General features: G+C 43.4%; 10 protein-coding genes and 1 non-coding gene across 19 annotated transcripts; 3 read left to right on the plus strand and 8 right to left on the minus strand.

Moving 5' to 3' along the window:
- Positions 1–13: 13 nt before the first annotated feature.
- LOC6597930 (60S ribosomal protein L5) lies at positions 14–1,527 on the minus strand. Its single transcript, XM_002023065.2, has 4 exons — positions 1,509–1,527; positions 1,073–1,336; positions 560–997; positions 14–335 (listed from the first exon to the last, which is right to left on the minus strand). The coding sequence occupies exons 1-4, from the start codon at positions 1,509–1,511 to the stop codon at positions 141–143; spliced, it is 900 nt and encodes a 299-aa protein (XP_002023101.1). The 5' UTR covers positions 1,512–1,527; the 3' UTR covers positions 14–140.
- Positions 1,528–6,861: 5,334 nt separating this feature from the next.
- LOC6597929 lies at positions 6,862–9,222 on the minus strand. 4 transcript variants are annotated; one of them, XM_026987533.1, is made up of 3 exons: positions 9,017–9,079; positions 7,090–8,954; positions 6,862–7,010 (listed from the first exon to the last, which is right to left on the minus strand). In XM_026987533.1, exons 2-3 carry the CDS (start codon positions 8,935–8,937, stop codon positions 6,888–6,890), a joined length of 1,971 nt encoding a protein of 656 aa, XP_026843334.1. In that variant the 5' UTR covers positions 8,938–8,954; positions 9,017–9,079; the 3' UTR covers positions 6,862–6,887. The 4 variants fall into 4 exon arrangements, with proteins under 4 accessions (XP_026843334.1, XP_026843333.1, XP_026843335.1 ...); XM_026987532.1 differs by having other exon boundaries at positions 7,090–8,964; XM_026987534.1 differs by lacking the exon at positions 9,017–9,079 and having other exon boundaries at positions 7,090–8,884; positions 8,944–8,972.
- Positions 9,223–9,691: 469 nt separating this feature from the next.
- Positions 9,692–10,732, plus strand: LOC6597928 (iron-sulfur protein NUBPL). The gene is made up of 2 exons (XM_002023063.2): positions 9,692–9,903; positions 9,965–10,732. Exons 1-2 carry the CDS (start codon positions 9,714–9,716, stop codon positions 10,672–10,674), a joined length of 900 nt encoding a protein of 299 aa, XP_002023099.1. The 5' UTR covers positions 9,692–9,713; the 3' UTR covers positions 10,675–10,732.
- Positions 10,724–12,086, minus strand: LOC6597926 (deoxynucleotidyltransferase terminal-interacting protein 2). Its single transcript, XM_002023062.2, has 2 exons — positions 11,568–12,086; positions 10,724–11,105 (listed from the first exon to the last, which is right to left on the minus strand). The coding sequence occupies exons 1-2, from the start codon at positions 12,051–12,053 to the stop codon at positions 10,734–10,736; spliced, it is 858 nt and encodes a 285-aa protein (XP_002023098.1). The 5' UTR covers positions 12,054–12,086; the 3' UTR covers positions 10,724–10,733.
- LOC6597927 lies at positions 11,165–11,465 on the minus strand. The gene has a single exon (XR_048106.2). It is a non-coding gene; the product is annotated as a small nucleolar RNA U85 (small nucleolar RNA).
- Positions 12,087–12,497: 411 nt separating the features above from the next.
- On the plus strand, positions 12,498–14,854 carry LOC6597925 (RNA polymerase I-specific transcription initiation factor RRN3). The gene is made up of 6 exons (XM_026987444.1): positions 12,498–12,865; positions 12,933–13,414; positions 13,478–13,969; positions 14,033–14,202; positions 14,264–14,513; positions 14,582–14,854. The coding sequence occupies exons 1-6, from the start codon at positions 12,653–12,655 to the stop codon at positions 14,802–14,804; spliced, it is 1,830 nt and encodes a 609-aa protein (XP_026843245.1). The 5' UTR covers positions 12,498–12,652; the 3' UTR covers positions 14,805–14,854.
- On the minus strand, positions 14,769–16,181 carry LOC113565444 (zinc finger protein 271-like). 3 transcript variants are annotated; one of them, XM_026987447.1, is made up of 4 exons: positions 16,095–16,181; positions 15,643–16,019; positions 15,422–15,579; positions 14,769–15,087 (listed from the first exon to the last, which is right to left on the minus strand). In XM_026987447.1, the coding sequence occupies exons 2-4, from the start codon at positions 15,864–15,866 to the stop codon at positions 15,077–15,079; spliced, it is 393 nt and encodes a 130-aa protein (XP_026843248.1). In that variant the 5' UTR covers positions 15,867–16,019; positions 16,095–16,181; the 3' UTR covers positions 14,769–15,076. The 3 variants fall into 3 exon arrangements, with proteins under 3 accessions (XP_026843248.1, XP_026843246.1, XP_026843247.1); XM_026987445.1 differs by having other exon boundaries at positions 14,769–15,579; positions 16,095–16,180; XM_026987446.1 differs by having other exon boundaries at positions 14,769–15,579; positions 16,091–16,171.
- Positions 16,182–16,376: 195 nt separating this feature from the next.
- LOC6597924 (60S ribosomal protein L21) lies at positions 16,377–17,081 on the minus strand. The gene is made up of 2 exons (XM_002023060.2): positions 17,033–17,081; positions 16,377–16,903 (listed from the first exon to the last, which is right to left on the minus strand). Exon 2 carries the CDS (start codon positions 16,883–16,885, stop codon positions 16,406–16,408), a length of 480 nt encoding a protein of 159 aa, XP_002023096.1. The 5' UTR covers positions 16,886–16,903; positions 17,033–17,081; the 3' UTR covers positions 16,377–16,405.
- Positions 17,082–17,335: 254 nt separating this feature from the next.
- Positions 17,336–21,055, minus strand: LOC113565524 (uncharacterized protein YJR142W). Of its 2 annotated transcripts, none has more exons than XM_026987800.1 (4): positions 20,739–21,055; positions 18,945–19,078; positions 18,208–18,868; positions 17,336–18,138 (listed from the first exon to the last, which is right to left on the minus strand). In XM_026987800.1, the coding sequence occupies exons 1-4, from the start codon at positions 20,809–20,811 to the stop codon at positions 17,942–17,944; spliced, it is 1,065 nt and encodes a 354-aa protein (XP_026843601.1). In that variant the 5' UTR covers positions 20,812–21,055; the 3' UTR covers positions 17,336–17,941. The 2 variants fall into 2 exon arrangements, with proteins under 2 accessions (XP_026843601.1, XP_026843600.1); XM_026987799.1 differs by having other exon boundaries at positions 17,337–18,144.
- A 675-nt stretch (positions 21,056–21,730) lies between these two features.
- On the plus strand, positions 21,731–23,014 carry LOC113565481 (mitochondrial import inner membrane translocase subunit Tim23). Of its 3 annotated transcripts, none has more exons than XR_003408605.1 (5): positions 21,731–21,929; positions 22,055–22,337; positions 22,398–22,567; positions 22,627–22,804; positions 22,857–23,014. XR_003408605.1 is itself a non-coding variant. In XM_026987628.1 (4 exons), exons 1-4 carry the CDS (start codon positions 21,878–21,880, stop codon positions 22,740–22,742), a joined length of 621 nt encoding a protein of 206 aa, XP_026843429.1. In that variant the 5' UTR covers positions 21,732–21,877; the 3' UTR covers positions 22,743–22,870. The 3 variants fall into 3 exon arrangements, 1 of the variants encoding a protein (XP_026843429.1); XR_003408606.1 differs by having other exon boundaries at positions 22,865–23,014; XM_026987628.1 differs by having other exon boundaries at positions 21,732–21,929; positions 22,627–22,870.
- On the minus strand, positions 22,985–23,825 carry LOC113565482 (thyrostimulin beta-5 subunit). Its single transcript, XM_026987629.1, has 2 exons — positions 23,660–23,825; positions 22,985–23,578 (listed from the first exon to the last, which is right to left on the minus strand). Exons 1-2 carry the CDS (start codon positions 23,677–23,679, stop codon positions 23,086–23,088), a joined length of 513 nt encoding a protein of 170 aa, XP_026843430.1. The 5' UTR covers positions 23,680–23,825; the 3' UTR covers positions 22,985–23,085.
- Positions 23,826–23,876: the final 51 nt, after the last annotated feature.

Here is a 23,876-nt window from a genome sequence, read left to right on the forward strand (position 1 = left end):
AAAAACAACTTTCTGCCGTTTTCCGTAATAGAAACAACTTGCGGCATTTAACGTGACACAGACACATTGGCAATTGTTTCTCACTACAATTTTTATTTCTTTTTCACACCAATACGAACTGCAACAGGTGATAAGCGCACCTAGGCCTCAGTCTCGGACTGAAGCTTGGCCACATAGGCGGCCTTGTGGGCGGCAATCTTAGTCTTGCGCTGCTCGTTTGTGAGTTTCTTAGCATTCCACCTCTTCTTCGTAACGCCAGATGTCTTTTTGGCGGCGACCTTGTGGGTAGGGTCGTTACGAATGGCCTGGTGGGCTTTTTTATAGATATCCTCAAGCTGCAAGAAATGCACATAATTAGCAAAACAAAATCAAAAATCCTTCTATCGGAGTGAAATGTGCAACCATAACAGGAAGTGCGATCCATTGAAGGGATTTAACTTCGAACACAGGTCACTGGGTTTTCCTGTGGTCCACTTTTGGCACAGCCAGCGTTGTGGGTGACAGAACGCAGCAGTAATTTTGAAAATGGACGTAGACCTAGAAGTATCTTTTTACTTACATCATCAGCACGGATGCCCAGTTTGATGTAACGGCTGAACTGGCGCTTGAAGCTCTCCTCGTCTTCCTCCTCCAGAGTGCGCATGTAGTCGGCAACATGCTGACCGAATATGTGAGCGCGATGCACATCAGCATTGAAGCTCTTGGTCTCTGCAGAGTAGCCGGGGAAACGCTTCACAGAGTGTGGAATGTTCAGTCCACCATCAACAGCGCCCTTCATGGCACCGAACACACGAGCTCCGGTTGTGGTGCGCGCCAAACCGACATCCAAGAAGCAACGGAAAGCACCAGGTCCATCGTCGACTGGTTCCACGTTGAACTCCTCTCCCGTCACTTCAGTGCAGCCGGCATACAGAGAGTCCAGGCCCAACTTGTTCAGCACACGACGGGCAACCAGAAGGCCAGTGCAGTATGCAGCGGCATAGTTAGTCAAACCGACCTAAAATAATAACAAAATAAAACATGATTATTCACCCGACTTTGATCTTGAATCAAATTTCGCTATTCCACTCACCTTAATGCCATACTTCGGCAACTCGTGGGAGTAGGCGGCACACACAACGCGGTCACCCTCAATGCGAGCATATGCGATCTGGACAGTGATGTCCTTGTTGGAGAGACGTACAATCAAACGGTACTTGGGCGTGTTGTACTTGTTCTTATCCTGGAACGTCAAGCGCTTCCTGGCATAGTAATCGGTCTTACCCTCACGACGCCTGCGGAATTTAACCTGGTAGCGCTTGAAGTACTGCTTGTTCTTGACTACCTTAACGAAACCCTGCAATAGGCGAAACAAACAGAAACACAGAAAAATCAAGTTAGTCTCGACACGAAAATCAATCCAACGATTATTGCGGCATCTTCGAGCTCTTTCAAAAAGTTTAAAGGTTTTTAGATAGCACACAAACTGATTTAGGCATTTATTCTGATATAGGACTGAAAATGCTCACCATTTTTCACTTTTCAATGAAAATTTAACACCGAAAACACGATGTCTTACACGAAGGTGAAAAAGAAAAGGAAGGAGCAGTGTGACCACTTGGTCTGAACTTTAGAAAAAATACCAAAATATACCATCTCATTTTTGAGATATACCGCAAAAATATAAAGAGTAATATACCGAACTGGCTGGAGGTCGACCTGGACGGATCCTGCTGCTGCTGCACATTTTTCACCAGCAAAGCGCACAAAAAAAGATGACACTACTTGGCGAGCAGAGATCGGCAAAGAATGCCTAGAAGAGCAGAAGGAGCATCACAGGAAGAAGGAGGAACATGATGAAAGTCGGGAAAAGCTCGTCCAAACACATTTTTAAAATAATCTGTTGGTAGTGTTAAGAAATAAAAATTAAATAAGTTTTTAATTTTCATTACGGTCCACACAATATTATGACTGGCTTTTGTTTTTTTTATTTTTGGGCAGATACTTAGTCAAGCATCTCATCCTCGTCAAAGTTATAGTCATCATCATTATTTATATGCAGCAACATTATTAGTTGGTGCAAGAATACATATATGTATTTTACTGTTGAACCACAAGCTTACAAGGTTTTGCAGTTCCGAAAATTTCCCAGTTATATCCATCTGGGATATTCCTAAGCCACACCACTAACCATACAGTATATAGTTCAGGTCATACTAGAAAGCGTCACACGATGGGTTACCAGTTTGAATACCCCAGAGACTTCGGCTCTGGCGTTCGGGTGCTGACGCGTCATCATGAGAGAGCGCAGAGAGAACATCTTTGCGAGAATTTTGCGAGCTGTTTATGATATCATTTGCGAGCACTTTATGATATCTTTTGCGAGATGAAAGTAATATGAAAAGGGACGCACAATTTTTTTTTGTTTTTTATAATTTTTAATTTTGGTGGTACATAAATAGATTAAACGAGGGGGAACGTTGTGAGTTGCTGCGGACACCGCAACTCTACGGTTATACCCGATACTAAGTCAGTATGGCTCTCCTCCAGCAGGCGGCGTCTAATATTAAACGACACGACAAAGAGTGCGTGCGAGAGAGACAGAAAATCAGTCTGAGCGTGACGTCGGGCGCTGCGTAGCCAATGCAAATTGATTTGTTCCTTTTGGCTACAAAAATTATCTGATCTGATCCAGATTCAGCAATCTGATAGATATGGTCGTTATCTATGATTCTGCGTTTTTAGTTTTCTCAAATCTGCAATATTGTGGATGCAACAGATTTTCGTCCTTTGTGGGGGCGGAAGGGGGTGGGGCGAAATTTTGAGATATACGTTTTATAGTGAGATCTAACAGGAGTGCGGATACTAAATTTGGTTACTCTAGCTTTAATAGTCTCTGAGATTTGTGAATATCCCCAGATTTGCATCCTTTGCGGGGGCGGAAGGGGGTGTGGCGAAATTTTGAAACAAACTCGTCTCGGTCCGATATATTAGGAGTGTGGATACCAAATTTGGTTGCACTAGCTTTTATAGTCTCTGAGATCTAGGCGCTAATGTTTTACTCTAAGCAAAGCCGCCTATGCTACGTGTGTGTTAGAGAGAGACAGGGCGAGAAAAAATGAAATTGTTTTCTTGATGCTGGCTATAATAATAATACGATCCAATTCAGATTCCGCAGTCTAAAAGATATGGTCATTCTCTACGATCTGCGTTTTTGGTTTTCTCGTATCTTTAAAATTGTGGATGCCACAGATTTTCGGCCTTTGTGGGGGCGGAAGTGGGCGGGGCAAAGTTTTGAAATATTTTTGTAGCAGTGACATATTACAGAAGTCTGGATCCAAAACATCGTTGCTCTAGCTCTTATAGTCTTTGAGCATTAGGCGCTGAAGGGGACGGACAGACGGACAGACGGACGGACGGACAGACAGACAGGGCTCAATCGACTCGGCTATTGATGCTGATCAAGAATATATATACTTTATAGGGTCGGAAACGATTCCTTCTGGACGTTACACACATCCACTTTTACCACAAATCTAATATACCCCAATACTCATTTTGAGTATCGGGTATAATTATATTAGTGAATTAAATTTAATTTGTTTTTGCCCCTTAGACATTCTGCCCTGGGCGTACTGGAAGAATTTTTGTGTGATTCGGTCGAAATCGGCGTCCTCTAACGAAAATCTTTCATTAAATCTCGCTGTAAAAAAATAATCATGTTTATTATATTACAATATATATATTAATTTGAAAATAATACTTACTACGGATGGCTAGAGTAACCCGCCAGCCCCTAATGCACTTTTTTGCCTCTGTGCCCCGCCAAGAGCACTGTCGTGCGACCTCGTCGGACACAATTGAACGCCGAGAACTCCGAATCCATTTGTCGAATGCTTTCTCGCCCGACATCATTAACTCTGCGGGTGGGGCAAAATTCTGAGATATACGTTTTATAGTGAGATCTAACAGAAGTGCGGATACTTAATTTGGTTACTCTAGCGTTAATAGTCTCTTAGATTTGTGGATGCCCCAGATTTTCGTCCTTTGCGGGGGCGGAAGGGGGTGTGGCGAAATGTGGACACGAAACGGTCAAGGTCCGATATCACAGGAGTGTGGATACCAAATTTGGTTGCTCTGGCTCTTATAGGTTCTATAGCTATAGCAATTTGCTATTAGCCTGATCTGGGTCCCGGGCCACCGGGACATCAAGGGTATAGCGGACGAGCTGGCTAGATCTGGCACTACAATCCCCCTTCTCCAAGACAATGGCCACCTGTAAGCTCATTATAAAAGAGCAATACAAGCGACTAACAAACGATATGTGGTAAATAGTGCCACGATATCGCACAACTTGGCAAACATGGCCGACCATGGACATGAAGCGCACCTCCGAGCTCCTCAAGTTAAGCAGGAAAAGGTGCAGCGTAGTCATACGTTCCCTCACGGGACACTGGCTAATAGCAAAGACTATACAATACCAAGATGTTGCATGAGGAACAAATTCTTTTTCAATTTTCGTTTGACGCTTCATGGTACGGGCGCGCGGGGCTATTACTTCAATTCTCTTTTACGCTACCTTCGCCTCCGAAATGCTACTCGGCTTCGGCAATGCCTCGGTTAGCGTCGAGTCGGTGTGTCTCAAGAGAAAGAATACAAAAACAAAATATGAATCGTCTGCGTGCCGAAACCGTAGGGCAGCGTGGTCGCTGATGTCTTTGGCGCGGCACAGTGGGGACTCAGCCGAAATAGTAAAAAAATTGTATGAGTGCTTTAGATAAATTCTAATAGAGAATTTTCCAATCGAATTTTCCCACTGTGCCGCTCCAAAGACATCGGCGATCCGCGACCACCGCTTCGACGGTGCTGAGGCTCGAGAGTCCAGAATTGCCGAACAGACGAAACCGATGGGCAGCGGGGTCGCGGTAGAGACGAAGTACAAGCGAAAAGGGAATTGAAACCCCGCGCGCTCCCTCGGGACTTTTGGGTTCTAATGTTAGGACCGGCCATAGAACAGCTTTTTGGTCACTCATGCAACATCTTGGTATTGTATAGTCTTTGCTAATAGGCACCCACGCTAACAGGCTGGGGGCCCCATATAACGATTTTTGTCGCAGCTGTAGAGACGAGGAAGAGGAGGAGACAGTGGAACATCTGTTCTGCTCCTGCCCAGCTCTCAGCAGAAGAAGGCTACAGCACCTGGGCTCAGCCTTTCTACACGACATCTCAGAGATGTCCAAACTATGTTCCAGAAGGATAGCGAACTTTGTGAGAGCATCTGGATGGGATAATTGCTGACAGGAAGTCTCACAACGCAGGAAGGAATGATCCTATGCGGTATCACAACGGGCCGAAACCGGCCTAAGTGTGACGGGCTCCGGGCGAGCCCGGCAGCCGCCTCAACCTAACCTAACCTAACCATTGCTTATAAATTAAAGAATTTCGAACCGATCACTAAAATGCTACTCAAAAATCCCAGCGACATCATTAATTGGTATATTTAGTCGCTGCTAGTAACCCCGCATGTATTTCAAAAGATAATCGCGAAGCATTATACTCTTTGGAAATTCTTCTTGAAGATCCATCTCTTTACTTAGGCTAGGTTAGGTTTAGGCGGTAGCCTGGGGGGAGCGATAAAACCCCCCAAGCTCACTTGGACCTGTAAAAAGGTCCGTTGTGATGTCGCATTGGCGTGTGCCCCTTCTGAATGCCTAAAAACCGTAGGGAACAAACTGTTGCAAATTTAGGGCAGTCCCATCCGGAGGCTTGGATGAACTTAGACAAGGTCCCAGGTTTGATTTCGGAAAGGTCCGAAATGTCTCCGCCAAGCGCTTTTTCGATCGATAAGGCCATATCGATCTAGAGACTTTACAGGAGATGGTTTGCTGCCATCTCCCCTTTGCCTTTTGCTCGAATATTTCGTGCGTAAGAAGCCTACACGTAGCTTCAGGCACCGCTACCTACACCCTCTCTGATAAGAGAAGAATTGTAGTTCCCTGCCTGGCTAGCTCGTCGGCGGCTTCATTCCCCTCGATGTCCCTATGTCCGGGGACCCATGTAAGGAAGATATCTAGCTACTCTGCGATCTCGTGCAGAGATCTGCGGCAGATCTGCTCACCGCGTGAGTATCTAGGGATAGTTTGGAGGCGATGGCCTCTTTGATTGGCTCAACCTCCGCTTGGAACACACTACAGTGATCCGGAAGCCTGAAGCAATGACTGATGTTAGTAGCTCGTTAGTAGACTCCACCACCCACGCGGCCGTCTAACTTTGAGCCATCAGTGTTAAAGTGGACCGCGTTTGCAGGTCCGGTTCGCCCATCTCCCAGTCCTCCCTAGGTGGGAGGATTGATACCTGGAAAGGCGACGAGAGGTCGTCCCTAGGGGTATAGTAATCTGTCCTCTCTGGTAATTACGGTAGTCTTGTCAGGATTCCCGAGTGACCAAACGCGGATGCTTTCCATAGTTTGGCTTCCCTCATTCTGAGGCGGAGAGTGTTGCAACCTTCTTTCCCATGAGGTTTACGGAAAGGAGGTCCAACATGGTATCCAGGGCTTGGGGTAGTGCGTGGCCCGCCAGTTATGCATAGCTCTGACATGCGTTAAACTCTGCTGACAAAAACAAAATTAAAACCAAGAGCATGACCCTGACTGAATGACTGCGCAAGTTTTATAATATTCGTGGAGTGTTATTTTAAAATTTAAAATATCGGGCTAATTTTTTTTGTCAATTAAAAAAAATATGCCATAATATTCGCATATACACTCCCCGACACTTGAAAGCATTTGATGAAAATTCAAATTCACCATTTCTTTAGATTGTGCTGGAAATATTTGTGCTTAAATGTACATTTTTAGTGTGATTTATATTATAATTATTTTTTTTATTAAACATGCTCTTTTCAAATGGTTAAAAAATTGTATTTCTAATGGCAGTATATTGCGATTCCAATCGCAATCCAATATTAGTTCCACAGTCCGACCCATCTCCGCCTTGCGTACCATATAAACGTTCAGTTTCACATTGAAATTTCTGTTGAATGTTTAAATATTAGCCAAAGTGTATTAAAGTGAATATAAGAAATATATTGAAATTAAAGTATAGAAATTACCATAACTTGATTTAATATTGTATAATCTCTCTCAGTATACAATTGATCCTTATTTAAAAGTAGATGGCGCTTGAAATAGTAAATGACAGAGGGATCGTCACATTGAAGTGTTAGAGGTACATTCATTTCGTCCCTATCCTCTGTACTCCTATGTAGACAAAGCTTGATATCTATGAAAAATAGTTCTAAGAGAGATTTCTTAAAATTACCAGCGGCATTGAACAGATTTGCCGTTTGCTTCAGAGTGAAATCATTAGGTACTCGAATCTTTTGACAAATCGTTGGACACTTCTTTTTATTGAATATCGGTAGTTCATTATCGGACCGTACGTTTATATCCGACACACTCACACTTCCGCCAAAAAGGGCGCTGTAGGTGGACGGATTTTCTTCAACAAAAATGGGTAGAAGCACAGCACTCAATTGACCATGCAATTCAATAAAAGCAAGCAACTGCAGTGTAAAATCAGGCAGACGTTCGTTTCTTAGCTTTCTCAAAGAAACTATTAAATTACACCTTCTATTTAAAAGAAGATCTGCTGGCAATACATGAACATGGGCCTGATGGTCATAATACACCAATAGCTGCCAGTGGGTGCTATGCATTAGCAGCTGCTCACAGCTGCCAAGACTTAATTTGAAAATGGCATAAACGCAAGAACTATGAATACCCAACTCCTGAGCTGGTTGCACGAGCATAACAGCATCTGGACAAAGAGGTATCTGCCGATGAAATTCTAATGAAGCCTTGCAGCCTCCAAGAATCCATTTCCTATTTCTGCCCACCGCTACCAGTTGCTGTTTTAGATACTCCTTCTGTATGGCCAACTGCAAAAGGACTGGCTGCCTTTTATATTTCTCCAACTCATGGGTATTTTGTCGCAGTCGCTGTATTGCTGCTGGCGTAAAATCACTCATCAAGGATGTAGTCTTCTTGGCCGCTTCCACATCGCCTCCACAAAAATCAATGCGGTAGAACATGTTGTTAGCACTGAGACAAACCAATTGCTCGCTGTGGTTTTCCCAAGTGCAGGCCTGTATGCCGGGCACAGATTTGGCCGCGCTCTGAACAAGGCACTCGTCTAGCTGGGCGTTATATTTAACTCTCAGCCGCACTAACTGCTCTCCATTGGTGTAATATAAGGCCCCGTTATCACTGGTGGCATCAAGGTCATAGTCCAGCCATTCCGAGCCTGTGTGATGCATCTGGCGCTGCTTAATGCCCAATAGTTTTGACACGTACCATATGTCCACGCTGCCGCTGCTCAGAATGACCAAACAGAGATTCTGGCGAGGCAGAATGCGTATAAAGTGAATAGAGGCAGCATAGACACAAAGTAGTTCAATGTGGTAGCCTGCCTCAGCCTGTGTATCGGAAGCCAAGGCAAATACATGTCCAGCTATGCTGAAAATATATACATACTGCTGCTTGACCACGTTGTTGGCTCCAAACAAGCGCTGCATGAAATGTTCCGCCTCATCAGAGACTTTCAGTGTAGTCAAGGTGTATAAGTCGTTTTTCCAGTCGCACTGGAATATATTCTGTTCATCATAGGTTATATCGAAGGTGTGCTGCAGAGTACTTTCACCCGTCTCCAAGCCAGGAAGATCCAGGTAGGTCTCTAGCAACAGGCGCTGCTCACTCTCGCGAATCACGCTAAAGCCCTGATCTGTTGGGGCGAAGCATCTCACTCCAGTCAGCCAGCTAACAGAGTGGAAGGCTTTGATCGACCCAAAGCAATATATCTGGCCGTCCGACATTAGCAATATTGTATTATATTTCAGGGTGTGTATGCTGCGTAGATGGTTTCCTTTATTCGTGGGCAGGGGAATTCGTACTCTAGTCATTTTCACCTTGTTCGATCCTTTTGGTTTCTTGAAACGAAAATTTAGCAAATACAATTCATTCCATGTAATAAACACAGACTTGCAGGAAGGCGCCGCGCTGACGCTGATCAATCCACAAGCCCGGAAAAGAGTGTCATCTTCAATTGACCACTGCTCGTCGTCGCTTTGGCCCAAGGTAACTTTATTCTGGTCATGGCTACTTGTGGAGTCCATCTGGCAGTCTTAATTTAATTTGGATTGTCGCAGCTGTTCCATATACTGCGTGCACCGTAACTCTCTCTGATTGTTGTTATTATATTAATATATCGATATGGGTGATATTTTTTATTTTTGATACCATATTTTCGGTGCGATATTTTGGTCGACGACTATATCACCATGCATCCCTTCCGCAGCAGCTTCCCGAATTAAACATGAACAAGATAAATAATCAAATTTTATAATAAAATTTACCAAAACTCCGTATCGTGTAATCTTTGCGGTAAAGTTGTGAAGACAAGTGAAAATACACCAAACTTTCGCGCATATAATAGGACTAGACATCACAGCCTTTTAGCGCATACACATATGCAGAATCCTATATTGTTCTAATTTTTAATATAATTTTGTGTGTTTAAGAGGAGTTTTAAATTTGATATATCGACATGCGATATTTGTAGAGAAATTCATAGCCCCTGGTAGCCAATAAAAATCGGATAATCGCACAGAAATGGCATTCCGATAACTCACTCAATAGTAAATAATATTTTATTAGTAATATAATTCTTAATATAACCATGAATAGCAATTTTTTGGCGTTGCGTCCACTAATGCGCGCCTATCAGCGACGCTTTGCCGCAAACCTGACCGACCACCAGGCGGCAATGATGGCGCGCGGTCTGCCCAAAAGGGAGAAACTGATTGGAGTCGAGGATATTATAGTCGTAGCGTCTGGAAAGGGGGGAGTGGGAAAAAGTACCGTGGCAGGTATGAGCGTAAGATTGCAATTGAGAGATCGTAATGTCCTAATCAACTTGGTTTATTGCAGCTAACTTTGCCTGCAGTCTGGCGAAGTTGGGAAAGCGTGTGGGTCTGTTGGATGGAGACATTTTTGGTCCGAGCATTCCTCTTTTAATGAACGTGCACAGCGAGCCGCTATTGAATAGCCGGAATCTGATGATTCCGCCTCAAAATTACAACGTAAAGTGCTTGTCAATGGGCATGCTTACGCCACCCGATGAAGCCATCATTTGGCGCGGTCCACTAGTGATGTCAGCCGTGCAGCGACTACTAAAAGGAGCCGAATGGGGTCCATTGGATGTTTTGGTCATAGACACTCCTCCAGGCACGGGAGATGTTCATCTCTCCCTAACTCAGCATACACACATCACAGGTGTTATTCTGGTGTCCACTCCGCACGCCGCCGCTGTGGAGGTTACTCTGAGAGGTGCGAAGATGTTTGAAAAGTTAAAAGTTCCCATCTTTGGTCTGGTTGAGAACATGAGGTTCTCCATTTGCGACAACTGCAAGCAGCGCATAGAATTTTTTAAAGATGCTTCCTCCTCGAAGTCGCTTCCTGACAGGCTTATATCCTTACCACTTAACTCTCACATAGCCGAGTGCGGCGAGGAAGGAGTGCCTGTAGTTATAAAATACCCAGATACCGACTATTCCACACTCTTTACTCAACTGGCTGGACACATTTTACAAGTTATGGAGGAACGAAAGACCGCTTCAGGGCAAGATTTTAGACCCTGATGGCAATTATATGATAAACGTGTTACAAAATCATTGAATGACAAAGTTGTGCAATTGATTTATTTATTTTTCTTTAGTTTCTTCATTTTTTTCATGGTCTTTCGATGTGCGTATTTGTCTGTGCGTTGGATTACCTCATTGTACTTCCGCTTGTTGAACTTCTGGAAGGCCTCGTCCTCCAGAAGTTGATCGACAAGTGACTTCTTGGCCTTCCTAGTGTTCTTTTCTTTGTAGTGATCTAATGCCGAATGTTGAACGGTACCTATCTGGAAGTATTTGGGTAGAACTTTCAAGTCGTTTTTCTTGTAGAACTGCTTGGGATTAAGGACCGATCGCATCTGAATGATTTTTAGTTCGTTTCGCATTTCTTCGGTGACTTCTGTGGCTGGCAGATCGAACCATCCGCTGCCTTTAGTTTTTGCACGTTCCGCCTAAAAAATGAGTTTTTTAGTATATGATATACTATACGTACTTCATATTTGAACTACTGGTCTATCAGATTACTAAAGACGTCGTCAATGTGGCTTCTAGCTCAAGCCTTAGCAACTGCTGTGTGGGTCGACAATAACTTTTTAGCGTTTCATTATATGGAAAGAATATTAGCCCAGCTCTAAACTGTCTGCCTTGAACTTGACGACAGACAGCAGTCTAGCTCTATGGCTGTTGATGTTCCGTTGGCCTTACAGCCTCTACAACATGCTCCAACGTAGCAGCTAAGATTACAACGGATGAAACAGGAATAGCTAAAGTCTGCGATTTTGAGTCTTGTCACAGCAGTTGCCTCAAGCAGCGTGAGCCGAGCACTTGCTACGCCTATACGCGTAACTTCCGATGTCGAAAATTTCATCATTTGTGTGTGCATAAATATTATTCACCTTCTTCGAACCACTTACTCTGTTCATTATGGCTTGCTTTCTCTTGCCGAGAGTAGGCAGAGAATTGCGCTGCTCCAGACCTGGATCCAAAGCTCGTCTCGACCTTAGCATGTCCTTTTCCACATTTTCCAACCGAATGCTCACGTCCGGTTCACAGCTGCAATCCAACTGTGTCCCCCGCTTCAGCGGGTATTTTTTGTGTTTGCTTGAATTATCCACCGCCGCTTCTACTTTCCGTGTTATCGCATCCAGGTGCAGGGCCACTTTTGATGGGGCTGGCTTTCTCCCAGCTAACGAAGAATGCACAACATTGCTAATATCTTTGCTGCTCAACTTAAGCCCAAAGAGTTCCGTTTCGCCTCTTGGCTGCTCGTCATCACTGCTCCCAGATTCGCCATCTGATAGCAAGAACCTGTCTTTATCTTTTGTATAAAAAACATTTGGTCCTTGCTTGCTCTGCAACTCCTGGTCGCCAGTTTTGTCCACTAAAAATATGGAGTCCATTTATATTCCTGTTTCCCTTTTTTTTCACTTAATTAAAAAAGGCGCAAAACACATGGCGTGCTTCTGTTTTTTTCTACTGAACATTGAATAAATACCAAATGTGAACACCAGGTATGGTATTTTGGTATAAAATGGCATATTTCTGGCATATTGTGGCTATTTAAGGTATATTACAATAACAGGGCAGAATGTAATAGCTTTAAAATTATCTCAGACTCGGACTGCTAGTTTCTAGTGCATTATGGAAATGAATTTAGCTGAGGTACATTGAATGAAAACCACAAGACAATTATAATTCCGTGGCCCCACTTCTGGCTACACTACCTTGCACTTTCTGCATTAACTTTGGTCTCTCTTAAATACAACGTGTTTTAACGCAAACCAAAACAAAATCCGTTTCAGCAACAACCATATTAATATTATTGAGTGGAAATTACAATTATAATGAGAATATTGTATAGTACAACTCCAAGAAAGTGTGTAAGGAGCTGCTTAACTCGTGAAGCGTAGATCGGTAGATCGTCGCACATTGTACATTGCAAGACTGCTTTCGGGCCACATCAAATTGCGCACTATTGGGAAATTAAATAGTTATTAAAATGTCTGCCTACACAAGCAAAACGGGAGTGACTTCTATTTTAAAGTCGTTTTCTAGTGCCGACCGGGAGCGAGCTAAGGCTGCGGCAATCAACAAAGTCAGATTCGCCACTCCCAAGGAGAAGGGTCTTTTGGAATCGGTGCGTGCGGCACAAGGTGGAAATTTTCACCTTGTCAAAGAATTTTCTTACTATCTTTTAGAAGCGGATCTTGACGTAAGTCTAAACCTTGCAATTACAGGAAATTTTTTATACTTAAATTAACAAACCCATCGTCCAACAGGACGACGAAGTCTTACAGATCATGAAGGATGGACGCAAAATTGTGCACAGCTTGACTCCAGATTTTGCTGACGTTGTTGAGGCTCTGCTTTCCTTTAACTGGCGAAAGCGCTGTCCCGAAGTTGTTGAAGCTTACACGGAATTCAGCATTGACATTATGGTGGCCCATAACACATATATTCCCATAGGATTATCAAAATGTATTGTCCATTGGATACCCGGGGATCTGCAAGCCGCCGACTGGGTCAATGGATGTCCTGCGGAAGGAACGCGCACTGAGCTGAAAACAGTTCATGACATCCTCAACCGCATTTTGACCGCTGTTCCGATGGCGTTCGATGTTGTTATAGATGTTATATCCGCTAAATTTCCATACTTCAAGAAACCAGCACATGTCACAGCTGGCTACCTATACAATGTGCTATGGTTAATGGAGTACAAACCGATGTTTGAGGAGCTCGTTTTGCAGCTGGTTTTGCAAAAGTAAGTATCTTATGGTGCGAATTGGTATGATTTATTGGTTATTGCCCTTATTTGATACTATAGACTTCTAATATTGGATGTAAACGCTCCAAGAGATGAGATCGTCGAAACAGACGAGGACGAAGACAAAATGGACGAAGGCGGCGTCTTTACAATAGATGATATAACCAGTGACACTGTGGTCAAGCAGCCGGAAGATTCGGTTGTTCATCCCATCGGACACACGCTAGACACATGTCTGTCTATGCTTTACAAGTTTGTGGACAGTAAAACTAGAATTCTGCCCGACTGTAGCGAGGGTAAACGGTGGGCTGCAAATCGCTTCTTCAAGACGCTGCTGTATATCTTCGACGAGGTCTTGCTGCCCAGTCATAATACCCATCATGTGCAATTTGTCATCTTCCATGTGTGCAGCATTCGCTCGGCATATTCGGAGGCTTTTCTAAGCTCGCTCTGGCTGAAAGTGCAGAATCCTAACGTATCGGCTATTATTCGCCACGCTGCTGTCGGCTACATAGCTAGCTATTTAGCTCGTGCTAAATTTGTCCCACTTAGGTAAAGAATCTATGAAAGTGAGTTCCAAGTTCATGAATGAATATTCTGATCTCTCTGTTCTAGCACAATTAAATTGTATCTCAACGAACTGAGCAACTGGGCGAATAGCTACATAGGCGACTCGGACCAGTACAGCAGTCAAAATGGCTCGTTAAAGGCCAACATGGTTTTCTTCTCCGTCTGTCAGTCGATTTTCTATTTGATTGCCTTTCGGGCAAAAGACTTGACAAAGGGTAAGGCCTTAGAAATTATAATTTGTACTTGACTTAATTGTTGTTTTTTGGTCGTTTATAGATTTGCACTTCCTTCAATTGCTTCCCCTCTCCCGCATCGCCATGTCCCACCTAAATCCCTTGCGATATTGCCTACCAGCAGTGGCTACTGCATTTGCTGGTGTGACGCGGACCCATCAATTGGCCTATTGCCATACAGTTTTAGAGCGTAACGCTCGACGAAAGTTGGCCACCGTCTATGGCCATGATAAGGCGATGCCTGAGGAGACGCTTGAAACATTTTTTCCCTTTGACCCCTACATGCTGAAATTGTGAGTATAAATTAATTCGCTCCCTTTCCATTCCCTTCCTTTCAACCTATGTAAATCGACTCTTCCAGATCTAACAAATATATTGAGCCCAACTATCTAGTCTATAAGGCGCATGAGATGGAAGAGAGCGTTGCGACAGAAACTTTTCGGCGCAAACGCGGCGACTCTGAAATGGTTGAGGAAGACGACTTTATACTGGCAGACAAACGTCAGAGGATGAATGAACTTTCCAAGAGCCAGGAGTTCGACAAGCACTTTCATTTCGGAACTTCGCCAGGCTTTAATTCATAATATGTTATACATAGTATTGATAAAGTTAAAATATACCTTCGCATCTGTTATTTTTTATATGAGTGATGAGGGAGGTAATGCGCGATGACGCTCAGCCCGCATATGTTCGATCCTGTGGCCCGAAGTTCGAAACGTTTGCTGACAAATCTCGCACTTGAAGGGGCGCTCGCCGGTGTGGAGACGCAGGTGAATCTGTAGAGCCGACTTAGAGCCGTACAACTTGCCACAAACTTGGCAGTTAACCGAAGGTCGTTGAGAAGATTTGAGATGGGTTACCAAATGCCTAGAAAGCGTTGATTTAAGGTTAAAAGCTTTATGGCAGAGGTGGCATACGTGCGATTTGGTATTAGTGTGTGTTAGTAAATGTCTGGATAAATCGTTTGTATTTTTAAAGGGTTTTCTACACTCGAGGCATCTATTCGGTGAGCTATTTTTTCTACAGTGTGGGTTCACTTGCTTCTCGTTTAAAAAACGGCTTAAATGCGTCAACATATGACGCCGACAGTTGAACTTTCGTTTATATATCCTACTGCAGTAAACGCATTTGTAGCTTTTGCCTGAAGTAATACTCTGCTGTGGGAACGGCAATAACTGTTCAAGTTCTGCGAGTTTCTGACCTCTTTCCATTTTTCGCTGCTTCTTTTCGTTCAGTTGGCAATTACTCGATTTTCTATGCATCCGCTTTTGATGCTCATTCAACTTGGTTCGCGTGGAGAATCGTCGAAGGCAAGTGACACATGGATACGGCCTTTCTTTGGTGTGCGAGCGTCGATGTCTGAGAATTGATAGTTACCGTTATAGTTCCACCGCCCTTATTCAATTCTCGACAAGTTCTTACCTGATTAGGTCGTAAGACTTGAAAAACTCCTTGGCGCAAAACTCGCAGACATAAAAGCATTTATTCGGAGACCGCTGTATTCTTTGAACGGTTAAGGTTGTTAATTGGCCAGAAGGATCCAATCTATCCAAAACCGCTACGATTCTGCACTGTGGATGCTCTTCCATAGTAGTTTGCATGCTATTTTGCGTAGGGGAATTTTGTGGTCTAACTAAAGACTCCATTCCACTCTGCAGGTCTAGAAGAGCACTCAATGCTTGATGGGCGACTTGATCGGCATCTCCAAGCACAGGACTAGCTTCTGCTCTTGTATGCTTTATGCGTTTGTGACGCTGTAAAGAGCTCTGCTGGGAAAAGCAGAGTGAACAGGTTTCGCACTGCAAGAGACCAGACCGCACTCCTTAGAAAAATCGTCACAGTAGACATGTTTGTATGCACGTGCACCTACTCACTGCGTATGATTTTTCTTTAGTATGCACAACTTGATGGCGGCGCAAGAAAGTAGGTTTTGCGAATTGCTTTCCACAAGTGTTACACGTACTATAACTCATTATTTTGCCCTGAAAAATAAATCTCGATGCGACTGGATCTAATCGATAGCAGCTGTTTATCGAAGAGAGATGCCAACTCCTTTCAACAATTTTCCCCTTTTTTTGACAATAACAAAATGCCTTGTTTACAATTGTATAGAAAATCGATTCTTTTTTACACTTGAATTAACGAATCTACACAAATAGCAAACACAATCCGTTTATTAATGAGCTTAGGCAATGAATTCGTATGGAATTGGTGCCAGGGCGATGGGCTCCTCCAGTTTCTTGACGAAATGCGCCTTCTTTGGCTGCTCAGGCTGACGCTTCAGAGTGACCCACTGTCCCTTCTCCTTGGCGTCCTTGAGCAGGCGCTCATTCTCCTTCACGCGACGCAAGAAGTCCTCACGGCACTTTGAGTGGTGAATGTGCTCGATGCGCACATTAACGCGCTTGGCTAGGATCTTGCCGCGCACACGTTTGTTTACAATGACACCCACTGCATGCTGTGTTACATTAAAGATGCGGCCGGTCTTGCCATGGTAGGCTTTGTAGGGCAGACCCTTTTGCACAGCACCATGTCCCTTGATGTCGACAATATCTCCAATCTTGAAGACGCGCATATATGTGGATAGCGGAATCACACCATGCTTACGGAAGGGGCGAGAGAACATGTCTCGGGTGCCGCGACGATAGCCCTTTGAGTTGGTCATTTTGTAATGTGTAGTCCCCTGCAAAAAACAGCACTGTTAGAAGCGTTTCGCATTTCATTTACATAGCACTCCAGCGTAACATTTTACGCGTTTTGCATTGCATATAAATTAATTATTTGCAGTATTTTGGGCACAAAACCAGCTAACCTTTTACGTATCGACGTCCACGCGGTCGTGAAGTTGGGAAAAGAAAGAAAGATGGCTACCTGAACAGAGTTGCCACGCTGTTGATTTTTTTGACGTTCGAACAGGGCTGCACGACTCTTTTTCATCACTGTCTTAACGATTAGTTTGGCGCACAATTGTTTTGTTTGAAAATGTTCGCAGCCCTGACTCGGTTCTTTGAAATTATTTTTTATTATTTGGCAATCGTCATAGGGTCGACCAACAATTTGGAAAGTAAAACTAAGCAACATGCGAATTTAGGTTCTATTTCGTTTATCCTTTTATTAGGGGAAACATTTTTTACAAATTCAACAGAAAATTAAAATTACTTCGCGTTTTTACGTTTGAGCACTTTGGTACACACATATAATAGTAAATATCATTTAATATCGTTATACAATTTTTTATATTTTATCTATCGCATATAAGTGTTATATAGGCATGTTCCTATGTATTAACTTGTCCGTATTGTTCACAAAAACTCTAAGAATGTGGCGTCACGTTAATAAATGGAATATCAGAGCACAAAACTATAATAGATGTCATGTCATTGTCGTTTGTCAAATACATCGGAGATTAGGTTATACATAAATTTGTATATATAATAAATATTGTAAATAATATGTATATGTTTGCGTATACCAATATAAACAGCACATACTTTGACGTTCAACATAAAAAATACGATTTAACTTTAAGTGTTCTTGCCATTATAGTAATTAGTTTAGATTTAGAATAGTAGTTTATACATGTGTCGATTTGTTTGGTAATTATGGTTTGGGTAATACATGCATGCATTACGTTTGCCTGTTGGCTTGGACTTTAGAAATCCCACTACATAAGCAGTCTCTCTCATACTCGTACATATGTTTACTACGTAGCCCATGTCGATTAGGCTGCCTTCTTGTGTCCGTTCTCCAGAGGCTTAATCGGCAAACTGCCACAGTTGCAGTTGCTCTCGTCGTTGGGCAGCTTTTCCTGCTGCTGCTGCTGTTGCTTCTGCTGCTTCTGTATCTGCTCTAGGCGCGTCTTATATATGTAAAGGGACTGCAAGGGGACATGCAGGAGCTCCACAATTTGCGTGAAGTCTACCACTGAAAGAATTCGGAATCAAGTCTACTGTTGTCTATCGATAACAATCTCAGTTGTGTTCTCACCGTCATCAGCCGTAATATGACCGTGCCGTATTAAGAAGTCGATCACCACTGGCGCTGAGGTTGTTTTAAAGTCCGGCGTAAACACTCGCTCCACACATTCCTTGGCTGGTAGCAGCTCAAAGGCCTGCACCTCGCCATCAGCGTTGTGGGGAACGAAGTCAAGAGGCAGCTCCAAGTCGAACACGTACTCAGTGTTGGGGAAAAGCCCTTGTCGACTTTCAAAGAAGAAAGAGACACACCCGGCTGACACTAAGTTCTTGACAAGATCACTTGGAATGGATGCCTCCTCAGCGGCTTCTTTAATGGCCGTCTCCTTAATGCCAAAGCCCACAGATAGGCCGCCCCCCACCATATTATCCCACTTGCCTGGCCAGGTTTCTTTGGTATTGGAACGCTGCTGCAGCCAAATGCACAAGCCTTGCGTCGGATGTCTCACATAGCCGTTGATGTCGACGCCATATTTGCGTACTCCAAACAGGGGTGTTGCCGCCCGCTCCATTTTCAGCAAAGCCCTGTGATCGGACTTCACCTCGAAGTACTCATCCCGCCATCCCTGCAAAGCCGGGAACAATTCCTCGCTGCGCAGGTTACGCAATACTTTCTCCAGCTGCTCTGTGCGCTCATTATAGTCACGGAATGCCGGGTTCAGCTCCACCAGTCCCTTGGGTGGATGAAATATAATATTTGCATTAGCAAAGGACCTGCAAATGGCATTCGGATAACCACAAAAGACCTACCTGTTTCGTCTGCTCACAGTCACGTATGCAGAACACTTCAGGATACTTAACGAGCTGCTTCAGAACATCCGATTTGATGAGACCAACTTGTTGACCCTCAACCAAAAAAGGACGTATGTCGCCCTTGTGAAAGCCTGTTAGTTGTAAAGATGATCGTTAATTGGATATGTTTATGTATGCCGCTAGAGCTCTTTCCAAGTCACAGCTCAAGCAGAAAGAAATTATAGCGAAAATTATGAATAGATGTGTGCATACGTATGTATGTACATATGTCTGTGGTACCGTCTACTCAAGATAGTACTCGTATTATGTAGTACAGAGTATTATTTACCACGGGATTGCTTGCTTCTAGTCTCTTATCCCCGAAACATTCATAAATAGGTACATTAATAGCAAGTGACTGTACACTACTCACTCTATTTATTAATATGGTGCAGTACACAAAAACCGTAAATCATAGGAACTTGATTCTCTTAATCGGGTGATAAAGATTTGTTTATTTCTTCTATTGATCTCAAAGTTGTCAAACAGTACAAGTTCATTTAAGTATTTATTGCAAACCTTTCAGCATGCTCATTCCGATTAGATACGGCCTTTATGGAGAAATGCGATTAGATTCCAGTTTACACCTGTTTTCCTGGATATACTCCCAAGCACATATCGTTCTGCAGATACTGATTTGTATCCAAGCGAGTCACGTTTGAAGAGTAGACATATAGTTTTGACAATTCAATTCAGCTGTTTAACAAATTGTCAAAGGTCGTTTCCGCGAATTATTTGGACTTACTTTAGATTATTCTGAAAAATTCTGAAAAGCACTACATTGAACCTGCTTATCACGAGGAATACTTCCCACAGCGATAGCTGAAGTAAGGGTATTCCTTATTTAAATGACGACGACGCGACACATAAATATGATACATGTGTATGTTTACCGTTAACATGTGTCGGGAAGTACTCGAGAGACGGCTCTGGATGTTAAAACTTGGCTGTGAGAGTGTGCGTTCTCAGAGTTCCCTCTGCCGTTGCTCCCTCCTGTTTATTATACATACACTACACATATAATATTCATATACATGCATATGTCAAAAGCTTTGATCGGCTCAAGTTGACGCGTAGAAAATCTTATGGCAACAAACAAGGAGAAATATTAGTTGATAGTTGACAATAACACCCAACCGCAGCGGAGCCAAGGTTCCCAATTATAAGAAACCAATTAGGCTGGCCGCATTATGTACACACATATGCACAGATGTACATACATATGTATGTAGAATGTATATTTAGCTCTTGTATTCCGCTTGATAAAAATGATCTTGCATAAGAGCTCTGGCTCGATTGGCGTTCTATTGAATTCTGTTAGCTGCAGTTATTACAGTTTACAGTGAATGTAAGCTGATAGGGAACAGAATATGTAGGTAGTTGTTGAACAATTTGGTGATTATTTTAGAGGTTGCAGGAGCTCCGTTCTGTCGAGCGCACCAAGCAGCAGGCAGCAGGCTGCGGAATCAGAAACGCACTGGCATACACATACGCACCCACACAGCCAAGTAAACAAACTAATCGATAAACAGCCGTACTAGTACATGTACGTATGTATATTTACCGTCTCTGAATCAGTTAAAGTTAACACTGGCTGCCGCAGCCCCTCTCTTCCACAAGCACCACCCACACAATCCACAATGGACATACATACGCACATATGTATGCACACATCTACACCCCGAAGGCAACGACCAAACCCATTTTCAGGGCCGGGTTTTTTGTGCATTTTGCGGAAACTGCACTTCTTACCTGTCAGATAGAAATTGTTAAACTTTTGCGCCAGGATCAGCAGACGAGACAGCTTTACTTCGGTTGAAGACATTTGTTGTGAGTTCAAGGTAATAGCTAAATAAATACACTCCAGAAACGCCGGCACCTTTTTCTCCCCTCCTGACTCTCCCGTCCAGAACTCACACAACAAACGATTTCTTTGGTTGAAGCCTTTGATTTTATGTTAGTCAGTTGTTGTCTCTTCTAGGCCCTGCAGCATCCGCGTACGCACACACACGCACTCACACACTTTACATATAACTATCTTTATATATTTAAATTCTGAAATGGGAATTGTTATCTTAAGAACAACAAAACTCGAAGCAACGAACACAGCACAGCCGCCCCAGCAAACAATGAAAACAAAACAGTCATGGGCTCTATCGATATGTGTTATATCGATACAGGCGATATTTTTTTTATTAGTATACGATAGTATTGGTTTGTGATATTCCCCGAGTATATAGATGTGTCAGTTCATACAAAGAAAATGTACCACAGATGTCCCAGCTCTCTGGTCGTATTGCGTATTTCAATGTAAATTTCATATATTTATATATTTTTCATATAAATTCATGTTTCGTTTTTATTTTAAGTTTCTTTGGCGTAGGAAATAAAATAGAAGCTGTTATTTGTTTGATTTATTTATATGGATGCGTAAACTATTTTACAAAATAATAAATATTACAAGAATATAATTGCACATTTATATTCTTAGTTTTATACAGGTTCTAAGTCATATAAAAACTATTTAAACGCCGTCGGTTCTTGAATTCGTTGGTGCCGTATTTTTAGCTTTATCAACAAAATTTCATTACAACTTTTTAAATATTATGATATGGTTATATGTGCATGGAACTTGGAATTTATAAAATATATCGATATTTTCGATGGCGATATTTAATTTGTTCAAATTGTATGTATCGAAAGTGCTCAAAATCAGGCGTGCTCCCCCCCATACGTCACGCTGACCTGACAAACTAGGAAACTAAGAAAACAGGAGCTCACGGAAATCGTTTGCATCTGTAGTGTGAAGCGATCTTTTATACAATTGACCGGCTGACTGAACATCAAAATTAGTACCATTCCCTTGGCAAAGCAAGCAAACAAATTCAAAAATGAGTGACGACTTTCTGCGGAAACCATTTTCATTGGCGCCCGCGCCAGCCGGTAAGCAAAGAACTACGTTACGCAATGTGACTCGTTTGTTACATATGTACTAGCTGTGGATTTACCTGTTGGTTTTTCCTGAATGAAAATACATTAGTTTAATAATTCTTAATCACACGGTGCAGTTGAAGAAGCAACAAACTCAAACTACACATCTGGTGCAAGCAAATTTAGTAGCGCTCCGGTCTCGCCATACCTCAACTACGATTCACGCTTCCTGCAGCAGGCACAGCCCGAGTTCATCTTTCCCGAGGGTGCCAACAAGCAGCGTGGCCGTTTTGAGCTAGCCTTCTCCCAGATTGGCACTTCGGTTATGATTGGCGGCGGTATTGGAGGTCTAGCGGGAGTATACAATGGTTTTAAGGCCACCAACGCGCTCAATCAGACGGGGAAACTGCGGCGAACTCAGTGAGTACATTATGCTATTTAATTTGAAGATGCTCTAATACGTGATCTCTCCAATCGCAGGTTAATCAATCACATTATGAAGCAGGGTTCTGGAACGGCAAACTCTCTGGGGACCCTGGCGGTGCTCTATTCGGCGTGCGGTGTGCTATTGCAATACTCTCGTGGCGAGGATGACCATGTCAACACAGTAATTGCGGGCTCTGCCACAGGCCTGCTGTATAAATCCACAGGTGAGTGGTTCAACTTCACTTAAATAAAGACAATTAATCGATTCGATGCCTTTTTAAAGCTGGCCTACGGAGGTGTGCACTTGGCGGTGCAATTGGCCTAGGCATCTCGTCTCTCTATTGCCTATACCTGTTAGCGCAGGAGAGAGGCACTAACTCAAGTCCAAAATTCCTGTAGATAACGATGGCTAAGCTTTCCAAGCACGAGCACACAGTAGACGCTTCGATGGGCTTGACCACGTAATATGAAGTTTTGTTTTATATTATAAATACATATATATATATATCTTAGGTTATCAGGACGTATATGATCGTTTCATATTCATCAGGCTTTAGACTATAAGAAAAAAAACGCTTGTAGCTAAGAAACTACACACAGTAGAAGACACTTCACCAAAAATTGTATAAAAGCTTCGGATGTGTGCTTTAAATGCAACGTGCTGTAAAGTATATTTTATTGTAACCAAAGAAGCCCCCGTACTGCACTACACTGAACCATAAACCAGTTTATGTACATTCGTCTAATAGTCAAGGTCCACGGAATCGGCTCCAGTGAGGGTCAAGACTTTGACAGCCTTGCTGCCCTCGTCTAGCACGTTATTAGCTGGAGCCTCGCAGCTGGTGTCCTGTGTGGAGCATGTATGGCAGTGGCAGTTCACCGCCTCCATGTAGTGATACTTGCTTATGCCTTCATCGGCTTCGGGGTGACAGTTCTTGAGTATAGCTTCCGCTGGCTGCCGCTGGGCGTGCACGCATACTGGATGAAATGAGCGTTTGTATGGAAATTTCCAGTCCGATATTTCGCTAGAGTCACAACGCCCCCAACAGGACCAAACGCTCACATAATCCCAGCACTCATGTCCCAGCAAATCGGATTGGGTCACCTTGTATGTGTATACGCGTCGATGGCAGCCCAACGGAGCTACCGTCGGACCACTGTTGATCGGTTGGAGCTCTACTAACTGCGTGCCGACAACATGCAACAGGGGTGTGCCCAAGAACAGCACCAAAATTCTGAAAGAGAGAGTGAAATGTGCTTTAGACAGAGTGTGGGCCCCCTTGCAATAACCGCACTAGGTTCTTAGTGTCCCTTACAGAACTGCACAGCCAGCCATTTTGCCTTGGTTTCGAGCAACCGTCAGAAAAGTGGACTCTTCGCTGCCGACCGCGTAGTGGCTGACTGTGGCGCCTTACGCCTTCTTTTTATATGCCAGCCCAGCCCCGACTACAGCGACTGCGCTGCGGCAAGCTCTTCTATGCGTCCACCCACCCAACTCGTCCCAAGTAAGTGTACAAATAAACGCTCTAATGG

Source organism: Drosophila persimilis, unplaced genomic scaffold (genome assembly GCF_003286085.1).
Source record: "Drosophila persimilis strain 14011-0111.01,24,50 unplaced genomic scaffold, DperRS2 tig00000124-arrow-pilon, whole genome shotgun sequence".
Taxonomy (NCBI): domain Eukaryota; kingdom Metazoa; phylum Arthropoda; class Insecta; order Diptera; family Drosophilidae; genus Drosophila; species Drosophila persimilis.